A 19,374-nucleotide genomic window follows, 5' to 3' on the forward strand; every position below is an offset into this window, starting at 1 on the left:
GTGAGAGAGCAGGAAGGGAAAATATTGAGTATTGGGGCAGAAGGGTGGTGCAATTTTACACAGGAAGGTCAGGGAAGACTTCACCAGGAGTGATGTTTGAGCAAAGACCTGAAGGAAGAGAGGATCCGAGCCGTGGCCTTAGCTGAGGACAGAGCATCTCAGGCCAAGGGGCAGGGAATGCTGAAGAGCTCTTCAGGAGAGAGAGAGAGACACTTAGGACACGCAGCCCTATTCCAAGAGAGTTTGTCCGTGCTCCAGGGATTCGGTGTTAGGCCTGTTCAGTGAATATAGCCGTAGAGGAACAAATCCAAAAATTTTGAGTTTTTTTGTTGAAAAATCTAGGTAAAAAGGTTTCCATCATCAGGTGACGCCTCCAGAATCTGCCCCTGGGACCACCTTCAAGGGGTTCTCTCTTTGGGTGTCTGTGGCTCCTGGTGACCCCTCTGTCTCCTCCTCTAGGCTATGGGGTGTTGGACCTGAGATCCCCACTTCCTGGGTCCTCCAGAAGTTGTTGAGAACAATGTACATCTTGTACACGTTGATGCTGGGTGTTTCTGCCTTCACCATTCAGCCTGAGGAGCGCACAGGTAAGAAGAGAGTCTTTCTGCTGGACGAGTCTTGCCTGCAGCTTCTCTGGGAAAGCAGTTGTTTATCTGGGGAGGTTTTGTTGTCATCAAAAAGCAAGGTGTGGACACTCACCCTTGGTGAGTGCCAAATGCTCCCTCTCGCCCATCTCCTCAGTTGCCCTGTGTGGCTCTGGGCATCGGTCATTCCTGCCAAAGGAACGAACCAAAGAAGTGGCACGTTTACGCTTGACAAAAGGAGCCTCTGGATGTGAACTCCACGTCCTGTCGAAACTGAGTTCTTTTTCTATCTGAATTCAGCCGAGATCTACTTTTAATGAGAAGGAGTCAACAAGTGAAAAATATTGCCAAACTTTTTAATCATTGTTTTCATCACCATGTGAACCTGATTTGACTTTTCCGACAAAATGTAAATCGAAATTGACAGCAGCCCTAAACTCCTTGTTATTTGGGAGTTTTGAAATCACTGTAACAGGAGGTTCATGGGGCCCCCAGGGGGCAGGCCACTTCGTTGGGGGCATGTGGCTTCTTCAGATGTGCCCATCAAAGGGAAGTTTGGGACCCAAAGCCTGACTGTGGTCTCTCTGTCCTTTAGCGGCTGCAGGAAACTGCCGGTTTCTTGGCAGGCATTTCAAGATCGACTTCATGGTGGAAGGGGAGCCTGTGGTCCTCAGGTGCCCCCTGGCATGGCATAGGTCGTTGGACTCTGCCCGCCCTCATGTCAACATGACATGGTATAAAAATGGTTCTGCGAGGATGCTTCCAGGGGAAGGAGAGACACGAATGTGGGTCCAGGACAGTGCTCTCTGGATTTTGCCAGCCTTGCAGGGGGACTCCGGCACCTACATCTGCACTGTCAGGTGAGCCCCTCTGGGACGAGGGTGGGGAGTGGGGCTCCTTGCAGAATAGACTCTTGCACAGTTCTTCAGTGATGCCCTGGGCTTCGAAATCCAGTGTACATGTGAGACTCCACTGTACGTCCTCCTCACTGTTCCTGAAATACCTCCTACCCGAGAGCCTTCCCTAGATGTCCTCATGGCTTGCTCTCTCCCTTCATTTAAGTCTTTGCTCACATGTCAGCCTTTGGAGAGGGCTGTGCTCCCCACTTTATCTAAAGCAGCACTTCTTTTTTTTTTTTTTTGTGAGGAAGATCAGCCCTGAGCTAACATCCATGTCAATCCTCCTTTTTTTTTTTTTGCTGAGGAAGACCAGCCCTGAGCTAACATCTATTGCCAATCCTCCTTTTTTTTTTTGCTGAGGAAGACCAGCCCTGATCTAACATCTATTGCCAATCCTCCTTTTTTTTTTTTTTTTCCTTTTTCTCCCCAAAGACCTAGTAGATAGTTGTATGTCATAGTTGCACATCCCTCTAGTTGCTGTATGTGGGACGCCGCCTCAGCATGGCCGGACAAGCGGTGCGTCAGTGCGCGCCCAGGATCTGAACCTGGGCCGCCAGTAGCAGAGCGCGCGCACTTAACCGCTAGGCCACGGGGCCGGCCCCTAAAGCAGCACTTCTATCACTGTCTTTCCTACCCTGCTGTTGTTTTTCTTCATCTGACACATGTATATGTGTTTGTGTATTTAACGTTTGTCTACCCTGGAGGAGGACAGGGATGTGGTCACTGTTTTGTTCACTGCTGAATCCACATGGACACAGAAATAGATATAGAACACTGAATAGAATTTGAAACCTGGATGAGACTTTAGGACTAAGTTAATCCAACTGTTTATTGGCCATGTGAGGGAACCAAGCTCACTTATAAAGATCCCCCAGGTGGTGAGTGACACCGGAACCCACAGCTCCTGACATGGGGTCTGGTCTCTGTTCTGTCGCTTTTTTTTCTTTAACTGTAGTAGCATATGCATGTCATAAAATTGAACATTTAACCCCTTTTAAGTGTGCAATTTAGTTGTAAGTACATTCACATCGTTGTACAACTATCACCACCATCCGCTCCAGAGCTCTTCATCTTCCCAAACCGAAACTCTGTACCCTTGGAACAGCAACTCCTCATTTCTCTCTCCCCCAAGCTCCTGGCAACCGCAATTCTACTTTCTGTCCCTATCAGCTCCTAAAGTGGAATTATACAGTATTTGTCCTTTTGCAGCTGGCTTATTTCACTTAGCATGTCATCATGGTTCATCCGTGTTGTAGTATGTGTCAGAATTTCCTTCCTTTTTATGGCTGAATAATATTCTGTTGTATGTATATACCACATTTTGGCTATCCATTTATCTACGAATGGACACTTACGTTGCTTCTGCTTTTTGGCTCTTGTGAGTAATGCTGCTATAAACATGGGTGTACAAAAATCTGTTCAAGTCTCTATTTTCAATTTTTTTGAGTATATACCAGAAGTGGAATTAGTGGACCAGATGGTAATTCTACATTTAATTTTTTGAGGAACCATCATACTGTTTTCCACAGTGGCTGCACCATTTTACACACCCACCAGCAATGTACAAGGGTTTCAATTTCTCCACATCCTCACCAACACATTATTTTCTGTTTTTTTGGGGGAGCGGGGGGTGGGATAATAGCCATCCTAATGAGTGTGAAGTGGTATATCATTGTGGTTTTGATTTGCATTTCCCTAATGATTGATTATGTTGAGCGTCTTTTCGTGTGCTTTATTGGCTATTTGTGTATCTTCTTTGGAGAAATTTCTATTCAAATCCTTTGCCCATTTTTAATTGAGGTGTTTGTTTGTTTTTGAGTTGTAGGAATTCTTTGTATATTCTGGATATCAATTCCTTGCCAGAGATATGATTTGCAAATATTTTCTCCCATTCCATAGGTTGCCTTTTTACTCTGTTGATAACATCCTTTGATGCATAAAAGTTTTTAATTTTGATGAGTTTCAATTTATTTATTTTTTTCTTCGGTTGCCTGTGCTTTTGATGTCAGATCCAAGAAATCATTTCCATATCTAATGTCATGAAGGTTTCCCCCTGTGTTTTCTTCTAAGAAATTTTCTAGTTTTAACTCTCATGTTTAGATCTTTGATCCATTTTGAGTTAAATTTTATGTATGGGGTAAAGTAATGGTCCAACTTCATTCTTTTGCATGTGACTATCCAGTTTTCCTAAAACTTTTTGTTGCAAAGACTGTCTTTTGCCCATTGAATGGTCTTGGCATATCTTGCTGCTTCTTGAAGGAGAAAGTTGTGTGCCTAGTGTTGGCGATCTTAATAATTTCCTGGCTTAGTTCTTCTGAAAGGATTAGGGCAGACTGTTGATCTCATTGGGAAATAGTGTTCCTGGCCTTCTCTCTTCAGCTGCTGCCTCTATCCCTCTCCAAGGCTCTGCTCACTCCTTCTACCAGCCAGCTATAGAGTCTCTCCAGACTTCATAAACTCATCTGATTTAAAGAGAAACTATAAACACGAATATTTACATTTAGAAAGAGAACCAAAGAAAGTGACATTCTTAGCACAGAGGAATTACTGGTGAATGGGAGAATTTCAGACAGCATCAGCCCCATTCCTGGATGGCACGTGTGTGTCTCCAGTCCTGTCAGTGAACCCTGCCTAGGAAGCAGGCAAGCAATTTCTTATTTCTGTATCAGGGAAATGTGGATGTCTGATTTTACAATGGCTATAAATACACAGTTTTGTTTCCTTTTTAGTGTAAAAAATTTTAGTTTTTTCTAAGGAGCACTACTAGAAAAACTTAATAGTGTGGCAGAAAAAGAATGGAATTTTGAGTCACAATGATATGGATGTGACTCTCAGTCCTCTCATTTCTGTCTGGGAGGACCTTGGCGTTCCTTGATGTTATTCCTTGACATTTATGGACCTCAGTTTTCTCCTCTGTAAAGAGGTTTGTTGAGAGGTTCTGTGAAGTCACAGCATGTGAAGGATCTGGTGTGAGGAGCTCCATAGTAGGTGGTCAACGTATACATAGAATTGCCCTTTCTTTCCCAAAAGGCAATACTTATGGACTACTGAGGTACAAGAATCAGGGAGACGTGAGTAGAGTTGTATTTGTCTTAAAGTTTGTTTTTATACCCAGTTAAAAAAATTGTGCCTAATACCCTTATTTTATTTTCTATGCTTGTAGAAAAAAAGAGATCTGAGATTGCGGGGGCAGTGGAAATCCCAATGTGGGTTAAGCTTTCTTCGTGTGTGGGAAAGTTTACCTGGTTGATCTCTAAACTCTCTTCCAGCTCTAAGACTGGGTTCTAATAGCGTGAGCATCACCAGCAGTTGCCATAATACCCTCTGGCATTTAGTTAGAGGGCATGAAACTGCCCTGTTCCTGTGATTTTTATAACTTTGTGATCTAGAACCCACACGGCCTTTCTGTCAATCAGGGTGGACAAGGCAATGCTACTGAAGCAAACAGCCCCCAAATCTCAGTAGCTTAAAACAATAAGGCATGTTTATCACACAGGCCACGAGCCCATGACACTCAGGGACCCAGACACTGAAGGAACGATTGTCATCTCAAATATTGTTGGTCGCTGCACCAAAAGGAAACAGGCTCCGGAGGGTCTCTCCTGGCTGTTAAAACTTTGGTGTAGAGGTGACACACGTATAACTCATCGACTAGAAAGGATCCTATAACTGCACCCACCCACAGCGGGTCCAGGACACGTAATCCCATGGTGTGGTCAGGATGGGGAGAATTAGATACATTTGGTGAACAGCACTAATGGCCACCACCCCTTTGCTGTGGGGATGCCCCACAACGTGGGGAATATGACTGGTGATCAAATTACTCCCCAACTATCTTTCTTTTGAGCTATTTTTGTGGAGTGTCTTGCCCAAGGGGAATTACCAGATTGATAACGTGAGCAGGTTTGTAACTCTTGATATGTCTAATAAGCTTAATTTCTGAGGATATTGCTCTCATTTACAGGTTTTCCCACAGCCCTACTGGGCTTCCAACCTTGGTTTGACCTCTTAGTAGCTACACACTCTTAGGAAATTGCTTAATTTTTGGATACCTAATTTTCCTCATTCAAAAATGATATAATAATAATTCCTACCTCATAGGGTTGGAGAATAAGTGCAATAATGTCTGTAGAGCAGCCAGCACAGGCCTGGCATGCACCTCCTCACTCTGAGCTGGCTGCCGGGATCACCACCTCCAGGTGTCCACTGTGGTTTAGGCTTTGTCTTCATGGATGTTTCTTCAGCTTGTAGTGAGATTATGCACTTTTCAAGGTGACAGTTAACTTTCTGCATTTCTTTGTATATAAAATGTTTGTAAATCTTTTTCCTTTTTACAACCAGATGTGAAATATAATATAGATATTGGCCTTACATATTTGAATTAATTCTTTTTACTTTCAGGTAGTAAGCTTTTATCACTTATTTCTTTCACGTATATTTTTCACATTGTTTCTTCTTTGGATATAGATTGTTCTACATTTTGCTGTGCAAGTTCCTCTCCGCCCCCACCTCCTCTTATACAACACACATTCTCATTGTCTCTGTGGATGTCCTATCTTTATTAGGTAACCAGGAACTTAGCTGAGGTAATTATATTTTTATGTTTTATACTTAAAAAAATAATTTTAATTCATATCCTCTGTCCTTCCTGCCATTTCATCCATGTTTCTATCAGCGTTTTGCCTCTGCTCTTTTCTCAGTTCTACGGTCTTGATAGAATTACGATAGTGAGATTATAGGTAGGCCAACCAAAAAAAAAAAAATAAAAACCAAACTTACCAAGTTAATTTCTCCCACGCAGTTTTACAAAAGTCTTTTATCGATCTTCCACGAAGTTCTCAGCAGTTTTCTGAAATTTGACTTCGGTAAATGATTCCCAAAAGAAGTAAAGGAAATTTTCTTTATATGGAAACAGCGGCTCTTAGGAAACAATCTCTCCATTCGGATGTGGTTCCCTGGAGGAGGACATTGGAGCATGTTGGGGTTGTGCTCAAGGGCCCCCAGAACCTGGAGGAGCTTAGGCCATTTTGAAGAGTGCTTGGGAATTTCTTACTGGCCTTCCATGGTGCTGAAATCAGGCTTGAGCAGGGTCCTTGGGGAAAAAAGCAGAATACATCACCTTTTCTATACAATAATTCTGATGTGGTAATTTTTTTGTCCCCCAAGGATTCAAAAGGATCCGGGACAGAAGTATTGCAATACTAATCGAGAAAATGCAGGACGCAGAATTTAGTGGGACTGAGGAAATTACTCCTAATTTCTTTTAGTTTTGCTTTTATTTTATCTCGCCATTTATTATCTTTTTTTTCCCTTTTAAATCAGAAATGCTTCTTACTGTGAAGAAATGTCCACTGAGCTCAGGGTTTTTGAGAAGACAGAAGCTGCCCTGACTTATATCTCATACCCGCAAATTCTAACCTTGTCAACCTCTGGATCATTGGTTTGCCCTGAGCTGAGTGAATTCGTCCATGACAAAACTGACATGAAGGTTCAGTGGTACAAGGTATATCTTTAAAAATTGCCATTTAATAACAATGTATTTTACTAGCCGTAGGAAAGACATAAAATATCCATTCTGAAGACAAAAATTCACTTTTATATTTCTGGTTTTTTTAAACCAGTTAATTAAAAAAGGGCCATGATTAATGTCTTCCATTAATTCTTATGTGGCTTGGGTAAGGGTCCTCAGAATAATGATTTGAGAAGACAGAATATAAAAAGAATCCAGAGTAAATAACACCTGAAGAAAATACTTTTTACTCTGTCATTTGTCTATAAAAATTTAGAAAAAACTGCTAGTTTATTTAACAACTTTATACACATATCAATGGAGTTTTTTAAAAGCACATGATAATTAACCTTTGGATTAAAGGAGTAAATATCAACACAATTTGTTCTCTTGCCTGGTTGAATAAATCCTGTCATCAGATCACTTGTGTAGACCAGGTGCGGGTGAACTGAGTTGCCACCTGTTGCTGTACGGCTCACAAGCTCAGGAGAGTTTTCACTTCTTTAAATGGTTAAAAAAATTGAAGGGAGAATAATATTTCATCACATGTGAAAATGATATAAAATTCAAAATTCAGTATCCATAAATGATTGACTGGAACACGGCCGCGCTCATTGTTTCCGTGCTCGTGCACGGCAGTGGCGGAGTTGAATAGCTGAACAGAGGCTTTGTGGGTTGCAGGCCTAAAATATTTACTCTCTGGCCCTTTACAGAAAAAGTGTGCCGACCCCTGATACACACCATAGATTGATATTGAAAAGTATAGTTATTTGGTTAATCATTGATAGAAATTAACCCTTTAATCAAGAATTAGGTTCATTTAAAAAACTTATATGGGAATAATGAGACAGGTATATATAACACTAAGTTCTAACATGTTTACTGCAGCATTGATTATAAGATATTAGAAACAAGAGAATGTTCACCATTAGGAATTGGTTAAACTAATTTCCTCACATGGGAATGGTGGAATATCACATAACTATTTACAAAAATGAGATAATTTTTTTTAATTTAATTTAATTTTTAAAAAAATTTTTTTGTGAGGAAGATCAGGCCTGAGCTAACAACCATGCTAATCCTCTTTTTGCTGAGGAAGACTGGCTCTGAGCTAACATTTATTGCCAATCCTCCTCCTTTTTTTTCCCCCAAAGCCCCAGTAGATAGTTGTATGTCATAGTTGCACATCCTTCTAGTTGCTGTATGTGGGACGTGGCCTCAGCATGGCCGGAGAAGCGGTGCGTTGGTGCGTGCCCGGGATCCGAACCCCGGCCGCCAGTAGCAGAGCGCGCACACTTAACCGCTAAGCCACGGGGCCGGCCCAAAAATGAGATAATTTTATATATATTAACATGGAAAGATATATACAGTTTTGTTACAGTATTTAAAAGGCTTTAAATGGTATGTGTCGTATCTCCGATTCATATAAAAATATGGTTACATGTATTTAATAATCTGGAGGAATATAAACTGAAATGATAAAATGTGTTTTGGGAATAAAAAAGGACCGTCAGTTTCTACTTTTTATAAGTCAGTATTACATTTTTTTTACAATATTGTACTACTTTGCTAATCAGCAAAAGCATTAAAGATATTTCCACTCTGTAAAAAAAAAAAAGCGAGGAACTTGCTTTAACTTAAGAAATATATGTGTCATTCCTCAATCTATACACACTTAATTTTCCAATATAATCTTAATCAACATTGTCTACAATTTTGTCATAATTATTAAAATGTGCCTCTTCAGAAAAAAAAAAAGACTAGGTTAACCAGTTGACTGGTATTATAACTTCAAGATATATAATATAAGCTATCAATTTAATATTGGAAACTTTTCAATGATTTCCAGAAAGTAGAGGAAAGAAGCCAGCTCCTATGAGTGAGCCAGCCGCATTGGGGAATGAGTTCTCTCCTGGTTTAGGAAGCGCATGAGGAGGACAGGGGAGAGGTTTTACCTGTAGAGGAAAGAGCACAGCTCGAGTTTGAAACCCTGTTCCCTCGTTTACCTGTCGTGCAGCCTTGGCCGAGCTATTTCCCCTCTTGAACCTGTTTTCTCTGCAAAATGGCACCTGGTCACTCCCACTGCCTGGGACTGTTTTGAAGATTAGATGGAGTGCTGTATATGAAGCACCTGGTGCAGTGCTTGACATATAAATGGTGCCCAATAAATATGGACAGACCAGGGGATCATGGTGGTGCTTAATAATAGCTGTTCCCTTCATAATGATGCTAATCATTACTGAGCTGATCATTACTCCTACTGTGTACACGTCTGTGCTAAACTCCCTGACTTGTACCCCAATGATGTGGGGACTCTTAATAGTTCCATTTTACAGATTAGGAGCCGGAGATACAGAAATGTAAGGAATTTGCCCAAGGTCGCACAGCTGGTAGATGGTGAGGCCAAGACTCTAACCAGGCCCCACACACACGGCCATGCAGGGCGCCCTGGTGGCTCACGGGCCTTGGAACGACTGTGATGATGGGCCTTATGTGGCATTTTTCATATTTGACCACTCATGTTAGGAACAATAAAATCTCTCCTTTTAATTACATATATTGTAAAGTAATACTTTATGAGCCATGTGGCTGACAAACTATTCTAGTTATGTCTGTGTTCCCATTCAGAGTAAGATTCTGAAATGACTCAATGTTATATTTGACTATTGCAAGCTTTTGATCATCATGGTTTTGAAAGTGATGTTCCTGAGAACATTTTGTGCTCGTTAGGATGTTTTCTTAAATCCCATTCAGCTTTTTCTGTATTATTGGAGGCCTTGCTCTTGAGGGTCTATTCTGCAGAAGCCACAGTACCTGCCATCCATATGAAAAAGTGTGGCCTCCTTTCCCACATTTACTTTGTTCTTACAAGTTTTTCTTCATTTCTACTGACTCCTAAAGTTGAAATGATTTTTAAAGTAATTACTCCAATGTCATCTCTTCTGAACATTGTTTTCCGAGTCACTGGGACTACGTAATAGTACTCCTCCTGGGATGTTTCCTGAGGCCTATAGGCAACTCTTCGGCCGTAAATAAGTTTGTATTTTAAATGGCCTACTTTGTCAAAGAAGAGAGAGTTTCTTTTTTCCCCACAGTGCTTAAACAAATGTGCTTTAAACACTGTATTTCAACAAATCCAGCAAATTTTGTTTCATGTGTTAGCAAATTCCCTCTCCTAAAAATACAGTTTGAAATTATATCCAAAGTCCAACATTTGCAAAGTAAATGCAATTCTTGGGTTGCAAATTCAACAATGACTGACAATACTGATGCTATTCATAGCTTTTGAGATATAAATTAGTATATAGTGTAACTTTGACACACATTTCCCCTAAGGATTCTGTCCTTCTGGATCAAGGCAACGAGAAGTTTCTGAGCGTGAGGGGAACCCCTCGCTTACTGGTACAAAACGTATCTGTGGAGGATGCAGGCTACTACAGCTGTGTCATGACGTTGACTCACAACGGCACACGATTCAACGTCACTAGAAATGTCGAACTCCGCGTCAAGAGTAAGTACTTGCCATCAAGGTACCTCTCCAACCTGGGTTGATAACAAGCAAGCAAAGAACAAATTAGGGTTCACATAGAATTCCTTGAGTGTCTTTGGGATGAAAGGAAAACAATTACATCAACTCTCCTAAAGCATCAGGCTAATAAGACGTGTGTGAGGTAGAAAGCAGGGTGTTACGTATTATGAGGAAAGGCGGATCCCCGGGTAGTTGATGAGGTTCCAAGTCTGAGGCTACAGCACACCACTAGAGGGGGCCAGACAATAGTTCACTTGGAAGGTCTCCTTGGAAAACCCCTTTGGAAGGTTTGCACCTCCAAGGCCAGCCATCAGAATGTAGTTGCCATAACTTTACGTATAATTCTAGGATACTAGGTTTTTATTGGATTTTTCAGTTAGAAAGCTATGCATTGGCATATCTAGTAAAAATTGCCCTTTTTTGGTCTTCCCCAAGGCGTGTCTAGTTGCCCTTGAAACCAGGATTTCAAATAGTGAGTACTCTCCTTGGTTTAAATGAGTTCTACTTGAAAATAATGTTGCGAACAGTATCTATTAGTACTTAAAATTTGCTCAGCCTTTCCTCCATACCTCCTCCATGCTGGATATCACGCTGGGTACAAGGGGCATAGAAGTGTTTACATCCTGGACTCTGCCCTGGAGACTATGCCGCTTATCTTTATTTTATATACTGAACGACTGCACAATTGGAGTCCTTTAAGGGCAATTCAGAGAGCTTTGGAAGTATATTAAGGTTAAATAATTGGTCTATGAGGGAAAAAGACTAACTTTTTTCTCACAGAGAATCCAGAGATTCAGTTTTACCACAGGGAAAATCGTATCTGCCCTGAACTGAAATCTCTGGATTATATTTCTTTTACTGTCTTGCGAGGATGCATTCATATCAACTGCCTGTTGCCCCCCAGGGAATCACTAAGACTTCCTGTGACTTGCAAGGGGCCCCTAATTATCCTGTTCATGTGATACCACACAGGAACACTAGGGGGCGGCCAACCTACATGTTATACTGTGCTGTGATCACACTGTATCTCAGGGGTCCTCAAAGGGTGGGCCCGGGCCAGCAGGGCGGCATCATCTGGGCACTCACTAAGACATACAAAATCTCAGGCCCCATCCCAGACCTGATAGCCGCGGGGCTGGGGGTGGAGAGCGCAGCAGTCTGTGTTGAACAAGCCCCTGTGCTGATGCATCCTCAAGTGTGAGAACCACTGACAGACCTAGTCCTTGAGGCTTCTTTCTCCCCTCTCCGTCGCTCCGGCCTCTGTGTGGCAGCCATGGGGTTGTGAGGGGAGGAAAAGGCTCCTGGTCATGGGCAAGAAGCCCCTGCTCCTTAGACTCTACTGTGATGCTTCCTGACGCTTACTCATATTAGGGTTTCCAAATGCTCTTTAGCGGAAGACGTGAGCATGGGCAAGCAGTTGTGGAGACGAGCAGCCCTTTGCCCACCCCCAGCCATCCTTTTTGCTCCAATTCAGGTGCCAGTTTCTTCAAGCTGCTGGGAGACCTGCCTCTTGGGGAGCTGGGTTCCGATTCCCCAGAGATCCAACTCTGCCTCCCCATAGTTAAAGTCCTCAGTTAACAAGATCTAGTGGCCAATGCTGGGTCACCATATCTCTCTCTCAGTGTGGGGTTAGCGTTACAGACTGGTGGTTCCCAAGCCCCTGTGCCTTTTTTGGGGGGTAATTCTTCAGTATTCTGTGGCAGACACTTGGGGAAACTGGGGTGGAGTGGAGGGGGAGATTTTAGGGCAAGTAGACCTTGGAGTAAAACCTGTCCTGTGGACATCATGAATGTCACTATTAAGAATTTATCCATGAAGCCAGGGAAAGGAATGGTTAATTGCTTATCGTAGAGCAAAAAACTGCTGTCAGCAGAATGTGTGTTTAATTGTGGCCTTTTCCAGTAATCTCTCTTCTGGGAAATGCATTGGCCAAAGATGCTCAATTTGTGGAGAGGCTGTTTCCTTCGCCAGACAAAGGCCGGCTCTCACGATGGCTGGCCAGACTGTGAAGGATAACTTAGTTAATTAGCTAAACAATGGAACTTGAACCTCAGCTTGAAATGAAGGCTTTCCTAATTGAATCTCTTTTTCTCGTATCTTTCTCAGAAAAAAGAGAGGAGACGGTGCCCGTGATTATCTCCCCGCTCCAGACCATATTAGCTTCACTGGGTAAGGCTGCAAGGACTGTGCAACCATGGGGTTGTGTCTGCTGACTGCCCCTGCCCCATTGGTGTGCAGGGTGTCTGGGTGGAGACCTCAGCATGAGAGGCTGAGATAACAAATGGGAGGGAACATTCCCTTTGTCAAGAGTTGTTAGAAATGGCATTGTTTGAAAACAGGTATACTTTTCTTTATGAAAACTCTACCTACAAAAATCCGTATGTACAAATCTGAACATTTTGGTGGCAGTTAGTAACTGTATGAAAAGATTAAGGGGTGAGTCCCTTACATAGCCAGCACCTGTAGTATATTTAAAATAATTCACTTTACCAAAACTTGGCTGACACTCAGCAGTTCCCAGAGACTCCGTTTGTAAAGTGAGGCCAGCCCTGCCACTGCTGGCCCCGCAGAGGTAGTTTCTTGCTGCTGAAATAGCTGGGTGGCTAGTCAGTGGGGTGCCGAAAATGATTGACAGGGTTTCCCGTTTTTCACCCCACTGTGACGTGGGCCGTCTCAGCAGCACATGGTTCCTTGCTGAACATTACTATGTCAAACGCGATGCCATTCAATCCCAACATCCATCCCGCAAAAAAGTCTTATTTCTCCTATTTTCCAGAAGGAAAAGCTGCCCAGGGGGTCATGGTGGCTCAGCAACAGTCAAAAAGCCACACTTGTGTCAGGCTGGGGTCCAGACTCAGGCCTGTGTGTCTGTGAAGCCTCTACCTTTTCTATGTGTTTGTTTTTGTATAATGGTTTTTAGGTCTTATGCTCATTAATTAAACCCTGGCTGCAGAGTCCTAGCTCTCTCTCTCTGCTGTTTGGTATTGGGCTTATATTTTAAGTTTTAATTGGTGGCCACAGAAGGAGGGCTTCGGTGTGGATGCTGGGATTTTCCTGCCTGGCATGTGAGTTGCTAAGAGTTCTAGCAGTTGCCTTGGGTCTCGGAACAACCACCTGGAAACCTGGGGAAGTGGGGACATGAGTTTGTGCTGACTGGTGCTCCCTCGCCGACTGGGGCTGCGTTTCCCACCCTGTTGCTTTGAATGCACTGCCCTATGTAACAGAGTCACATGAGGCTGGATTTAGTGGGCTGCTTTTGGCTGAGATGTCCCTAAGGTCATAAGGGGCAGTGAAGCGGCGAGAAGAACTGGCATTCGGAGCCTGAAGGGGGCCAAGTGCATTCCAAGACATAGCACAGGGAGGCATATCGCCCAGGAAGAAGAAACAAATGGGACAGATGTGTTCATTTTTTCCCCCTCCTCCCCTTTAGTGACTTAAAAAATATAACTTACAGTGATTGAGGCCCGGGGAACCTGGTACCATCACGTTGCACAGCTGCAGAATGCACCGTTCAGATAAAATACAGCGGCTTTTTAAAGGGTTAATCCCAAATGAGCGTGATCTGGGAACGGAGAGTTCCCAGGGGAAACATGAGAACTGAGGCCAGCAAGAGGCAAAGAGAAAGAATCCACATGTTAGTCTGGGTTTTTTGAGGTAACTAGAATAAATTGTGGAAGAAGACAGCCCTGGCATTCAGAATGCCCTGCAGGAGCTGAGTGGCCTTGGGGAAGCCACTTGCCTCCAGGCTTTCATCCCCCATGAAGACCAGTTGAAGGAACTGGAGACACTTGGTAAATACTGATGCTCCATGTGCATGGAATTGTTTGTGGGAGCTAAGTTTCCTTCTAATAAAAGAATTGACCAGCAAGGGGTATTTGAGGAGAATGGCGAAGGGTCCAGTGCTCAGATTTGCTGATGGACACAAGGAGCGGGGGTGACCCTGTTCCCCGGCTGGCTCTGATGTTCCATGCTCCGTGTCTTGCCGTACGCAGGGTCGAGACTGGTAATCCCGTGTAAGGTGTTTCTGGGAGCCGGCACGCAGTGGACCACGGAGCTGTGGTGGATGGCCAACGACACCGCCATCGACAGTGCCTACCTGGGAGGGCGCGTGACCGAGGGGCAGCGCCAGTAAGTGGGCCAGGAGCTGTGTCAGCTCAGAAGCGTCTTCTGGGCAGAGCTGTTGTGAGCCCTCGGTAGGCTCCACTCCTCCTTTTAGAGACAATGTCATAGCCAACCTATCAATATGACACATGTACCACATTAACAATGCTTTTTGATTCTAAACAGTTGGATTTTTAGAATTTTAAAAATTGAGTTTTGCTAGGAATTATTAATTGTTCTTGAGAATCAAACTTTCTGTATAACTACATAAGAGTTGAGTTGCAGTTGACAACTTGGCATTGATGTTGCATTTTCTAGCCATTTAATTACACATTTATTTCTTGATTTTTGCAGGTTTTTTAAAAATCCTTTGGAGTTAATACATTTCCACTCCCCACTCTGCAGCCTGAGTGTCAAACATTTTCACAAACCCTTAGAAAGACTCTGAAACTTAGCCTTGGTGTCTGGGGGCCTCTCTATTTCTCAGGGAACTAGGGGCTGCCACAGTCTGTAAGGAAGGTTAATACTAAAAGAAAGAAAGAATTCTGTTCTCATAAGCTTTCATTTCTGGAAAATATTTTCTCACTCTGAAAGTAGAGCAATCAGACCTTGCAAATGGGAACCATTTGTATATGAGGAAGGGAGACTGTTCAGTGTTCCCAATTATAAGGTATTTTTAAAATTACAGTTTCAATACTCTGAATTAGCCTGAACTTTTGCTTGCCAAATTTTTGTCTTTTTTGAAAGACTTATTAAAAAGTTCTTTCTGAATGCACTTTCGTAGATAAAAATTTGTGTGGTTAGCACAATTGTTTGCTTGCGAGTCTTTGTTGCGAAAAACTTGGGCACGAGTAATGCACCTCATGTCAACTAACTCGTACTACACGTTTACTTAAAGGAGTCTATTTTTCTCCCATAGATAAAAAAAAAAATGGTCTTAGTGGATCCACATCAATGATACTTTTATTCAAACCAATAGGTAGCAGTGAAGCATTTTCTGATTCCCGTGACTACGAGTGGCAGTCATGCTGACTAGAGCCATCCCCCGCCTGATTGCAGCCCTCCACTCTGAACTTGAGTTTCCGGAGTGCGAGTCGGCAAAGGATTGGATTCCTGGAAAATCCCTCCCCTTCAATGGTCAAATGACTTATTGGTGATACAGTCAAGTTTTCCAAAACTAGACATTTTTATTCCCACTGCTGGTTCTTTGTTCATCAAAGGCCTTAAAAAATGAATTTTTCCATTATCCAAACTAAACCGGCTCCTGCAAGTTCTTCCTGTAACAAGTGTCCTATTACAGTGACCAACATCTTCAGTGTCTCTCCTACCTTCAGGAACAGGCTTAGGGATTCTCCCAAATAAGTAACAATTATAATGGCAAGTTCTCCTAACTTTATGAATCTCGAAATCAATCTAAGTACAAGGGATCCTCCTAATTAAATGTTTGGATGTCCATGTTGTAAAGACGAGCCTGCATTTGATACATCATGTTTAAGTAAACATTTTCTCACCCAGGGAATACTCAGAAAATAACGAGAACTACATTGAAGTACCATTGATTTTTGATACAGTCATAAGAGAGGATTTGAACACGGATTTTAAATGTGTTGCCCGTAATGCACTGAGTTTTCAGACGCTACATACCACAGTCAAAGAAGGTATGTGTTTTGGGGACATTGAAGAGGAAAACAACATGTTGAATGTTCTATGGATGCTAGACGAAGCTACTAGTTTTCCAGATGTTGACTTAGGAGGGCCCTTGTGTTTCCTGTTAGTGGAGAGTAATTGAAAGCAAATCTCTCATTTTTTATGATTTTTTTTTGTAGGGTGGATGCTGGCTTTGGGAGATTATACTCAAACAAAAATTTATATAGAAAGCTGATTTTTGGGAAAAAAATACAATGGTTCCACGATAAACTGTGATTTCATGACCCCTCGAGGAGGGTGGGACATTCTTTATCCCAAGGTCGAGATACTGCATCCTCTAGGAGCTGGGACTGAGAGATACCCAGGGCTCAGGGCAGCTTTAGGGTCAAAGTCGTCAGTCAACAGGAAATATAGTACAAGACTATAGCCAAGTCAACCTAGTGCCCATTTAAGGACATTTAAAAAAGAAACAAAAACCTGTGTTATCATTTGGACCAAATTGGTTTCTTCTTAATGTTGAAGTACTGAGCAGGAAAGGGACACTCAGGTAATATAATCTGTTGACAGCCCAAGAGGATACAAAGAGTCAAGCCAGAGTGGTCCCCGGCTGGAATCTAGTCATGCCTTCTGGGCAGTCTGCAGCAATCAAACAAACACAAATTGCTCCACGTTCTCCATGTTTTCTGGGGAGGCAGCTGCAGACATTTTTAACTGGAAAGCTGAGGGTCTGGTTAAGCCTCAGGGCAAAGAATGACAACACAACACATCTTTTCTCCACCTGTGGTCTGTGCACCACCAGCATCATCCACTTGAGTCACTAGTTGAAAAATCCCTGGACTCACCCCAGATCTACCCAGTCGGATTCTCCTGGGGTGAGGCCAAGGACTGCAGTTGAGCAAGCTCCTTTTATACTGAAGTTTGAGAACCATTGTCCTGGGACATATATGCAAAGCCTGATGTTTCAGATCCTGTCCCTGAGAGAGTTGGCTGTGGTACAGACTTGGAAATGGAGGAGTCCACAGAAAGCAGAATCCACTGCAGGGGTTCAGATTAGTGACCCGAAGGAACCTATGGTTTGCCTGTCCTGATGCTGGGAACCTCTAAACATTTCTATAAGACAAGCCCTGTCCCTGCACGTCCTTCTCTGGGTTGGCCATAACTGCTCTCAGAGGGCACAACTGAAAGCCTGCACCAGGACCGAGAGGTGCATCCAAACGGTTACTCAGAAAATTGAAGCTTCACTCATTTCTAAGCCTTGTGGAATTTTAAGGTGTAAGAATCATCTGGAGAAATAGTCTGAGACTGTGCTGATTCCTGGATGCCTACACAGACTATGATAAATAGTAGCTTAAATAGGTAGAATTCTGTCCTCATCAACAATATGTCTAATAAGACTCATGTTCTCGTGTTTACTTGTTAACTTTTTATTCATAGTCTCTTCCTACATTTTCATAACACAGAGATACCAAGGAGTAGGACATAAAATAGCTGGATCTAAGCAATAATCTTGACACCTAAAGCTCCTTTATTCAAAGCTTGTTTTCTTTTTCTTTTTACTTTATTTAATCTTCATGACACTCATGCTCATTGGAAAAGGGCAAATTTGACCCTGGCCATGTCACAGTTGGCTGGTTGAGACCCAAATAGATGACATCTTCTTGCATACTTCTCAGTGGGTGGGACAAGATTAGACCCTCACAGCCGCCCCGCACTCCATGTTGTTTCTCTCGGTGGATTTTTGTTCTACTTTGCTTGTTTTCCAACTGCCACAGATATCATTCTCAGATATCCTTGATCTTGGTGTAAGGGATATACTTTCTGAAAATCAGTGCACATTTATTAGGAAAACAAACTCCACTTCCTTTGTTCTCTGTAAACCTGCACTGTACTATGCTATTTGGCAGTAAGAGAATGTTCAACCTGCGGTGTGACTCTGTTCTTCCAACAGCCACCACATTCTCCTGGGAGATTGCACTGGCCCCCCTTTCGCTGGTCGTCTTGGTTTTGGGAGGAATATGGACGCACAGTCGGTGCAAACACAGAACTGGAAAAGCCTATGGTTTGACTGCGTTAAAGACTGGCCATCAAGATTTTCAATCCTATGCAAGTAAAATAAAGGAAATAAAATAATTCATATACAAACGATATCCTTTCTTAGGGAAGTGCCTCTGCCTTTTTGAGGGACTCGATTCTTTTCCTCAGTTGTTTAACAAAGCTGCTGTGTTTATAGTGGGTTTGTAGTAAAGGACTGAGTATTAATGTACAGTTTATTAGGAGATTGACAGGAGCTAGTGTGGAGCGTGTGGGTGGGATGAGTAGCTCTCTGCTGCTTGTGACCTTAGAGTGAGGGGCCCTTAGGCCTGAATAAGAGTTGAAAACATCTAAACAAGTTTTGAAATCCATTCATTCATCATTTAACAAAAATGTATTAAAAGTCTATTCTGGGTAAGCTCTGTGGGAGGTGTTATAGATACGTAGATAGTTAAGACATAGTTTGCCTTTTTGGGAAGATGAAATTTCATTTTGAGACTGGAAAGAATGATTTAGAAATGCTGAAGAAGAAGAATCAGCCAGGATTGCTGAATTTTGTCAAAAGGATGACGCAAAAAATTGCAATTAAAATGGAATAGACTGGGGCCGGCCAGGAGGCGTAGCTTTTAAGTGCGTGCGCTCCCCTTCGGTGGCCCAGGGTTCGCCGGTTCTGATCCTGGGCGTGGACCAATGCATTGTTTGTCAAGTCATGCTGTGGTGGCGTCCCATATAAAGTAGAGGAAGATGGGCACAGATGTTAGCCCAGGGCCAGTCTTCCTCAGCAAAAAGAGGAGGATTGGCATCAGATGTTAGCTCAGGGCTAATCTTCCTCACACACACACACGCAAAAAGAATAGACTGTCAGAAAAATATATGTTAGAACATATTAGTGAACTGAGAAATAGACTCAGCTTCATAAATGAGCTTCTGAAAATGAAGAGAAAGGAAGGGTAATGAAATAACTGTATCCACATTGGGGAAAAAATGATCAAAGCCTCTTTTATATCATATACTGAAAATAAATTCCAGTTAAATTAATGAGTTAAATTAAAAAAAATAAAATTATAGGAAAAT

The 19,374-nt window shown here is 42.6% G+C and overlaps 1 protein-coding gene across 1 annotated transcript; it reads left to right on the plus strand.

Moving 5' to 3' along the window:
- The first annotated feature begins 451 nt into the window (after positions 1 to 451).
- Positions 452 to 18,399, plus strand: IL1R2 (interleukin 1 receptor type 2). The gene is made up of 8 exons (XM_004435864.3): positions 452 to 587; positions 1,180 to 1,444; positions 6,806 to 6,986; positions 10,329 to 10,503; positions 12,628 to 12,690; positions 14,514 to 14,649; positions 16,138 to 16,280; positions 18,218 to 18,399. Exons 1-8 carry the CDS (start codon positions 521 to 523, stop codon positions 18,397 to 18,399), a joined length of 1,212 nt encoding a protein of 403 aa, XP_004435921.2. The 5' UTR covers positions 452 to 520.
- The last annotated feature ends 975 nt before the right edge of the window (positions 18,400 to 19,374 follow it).

Source organism: Ceratotherium simum, chromosome 40 (genome assembly GCF_057802395.1).
Source record: "Ceratotherium simum simum isolate JZ-2026a chromosome 40, ASM5780239v1, whole genome shotgun sequence".
NCBI lineage: Eukaryota > Metazoa > Chordata > Mammalia > Perissodactyla > Rhinocerotidae > Ceratotherium > Ceratotherium simum.

Coding starts and splice junctions, on each gene's coding strand:
- IL1R2 (XM_004435864.3), top strand. CDS start 521: ATGTACATCTTGTACACGTTGATGCTGGGTGTTTCTGCCTTCACCATT. Junction 10,504..12,627: donor TGTCGAACTCCGCGTCAAGA/GTAAGTACTTGC, acceptor TATCTTTCTCAG/AAAAAAGAGAGGAGACGGTG. Junction 16,281..18,217: donor ACATACCACAGTCAAAGAAG/GTATGTGTTTTG, acceptor TTCTTCCAACAG/CCACCACATTCTCCTGGGAG.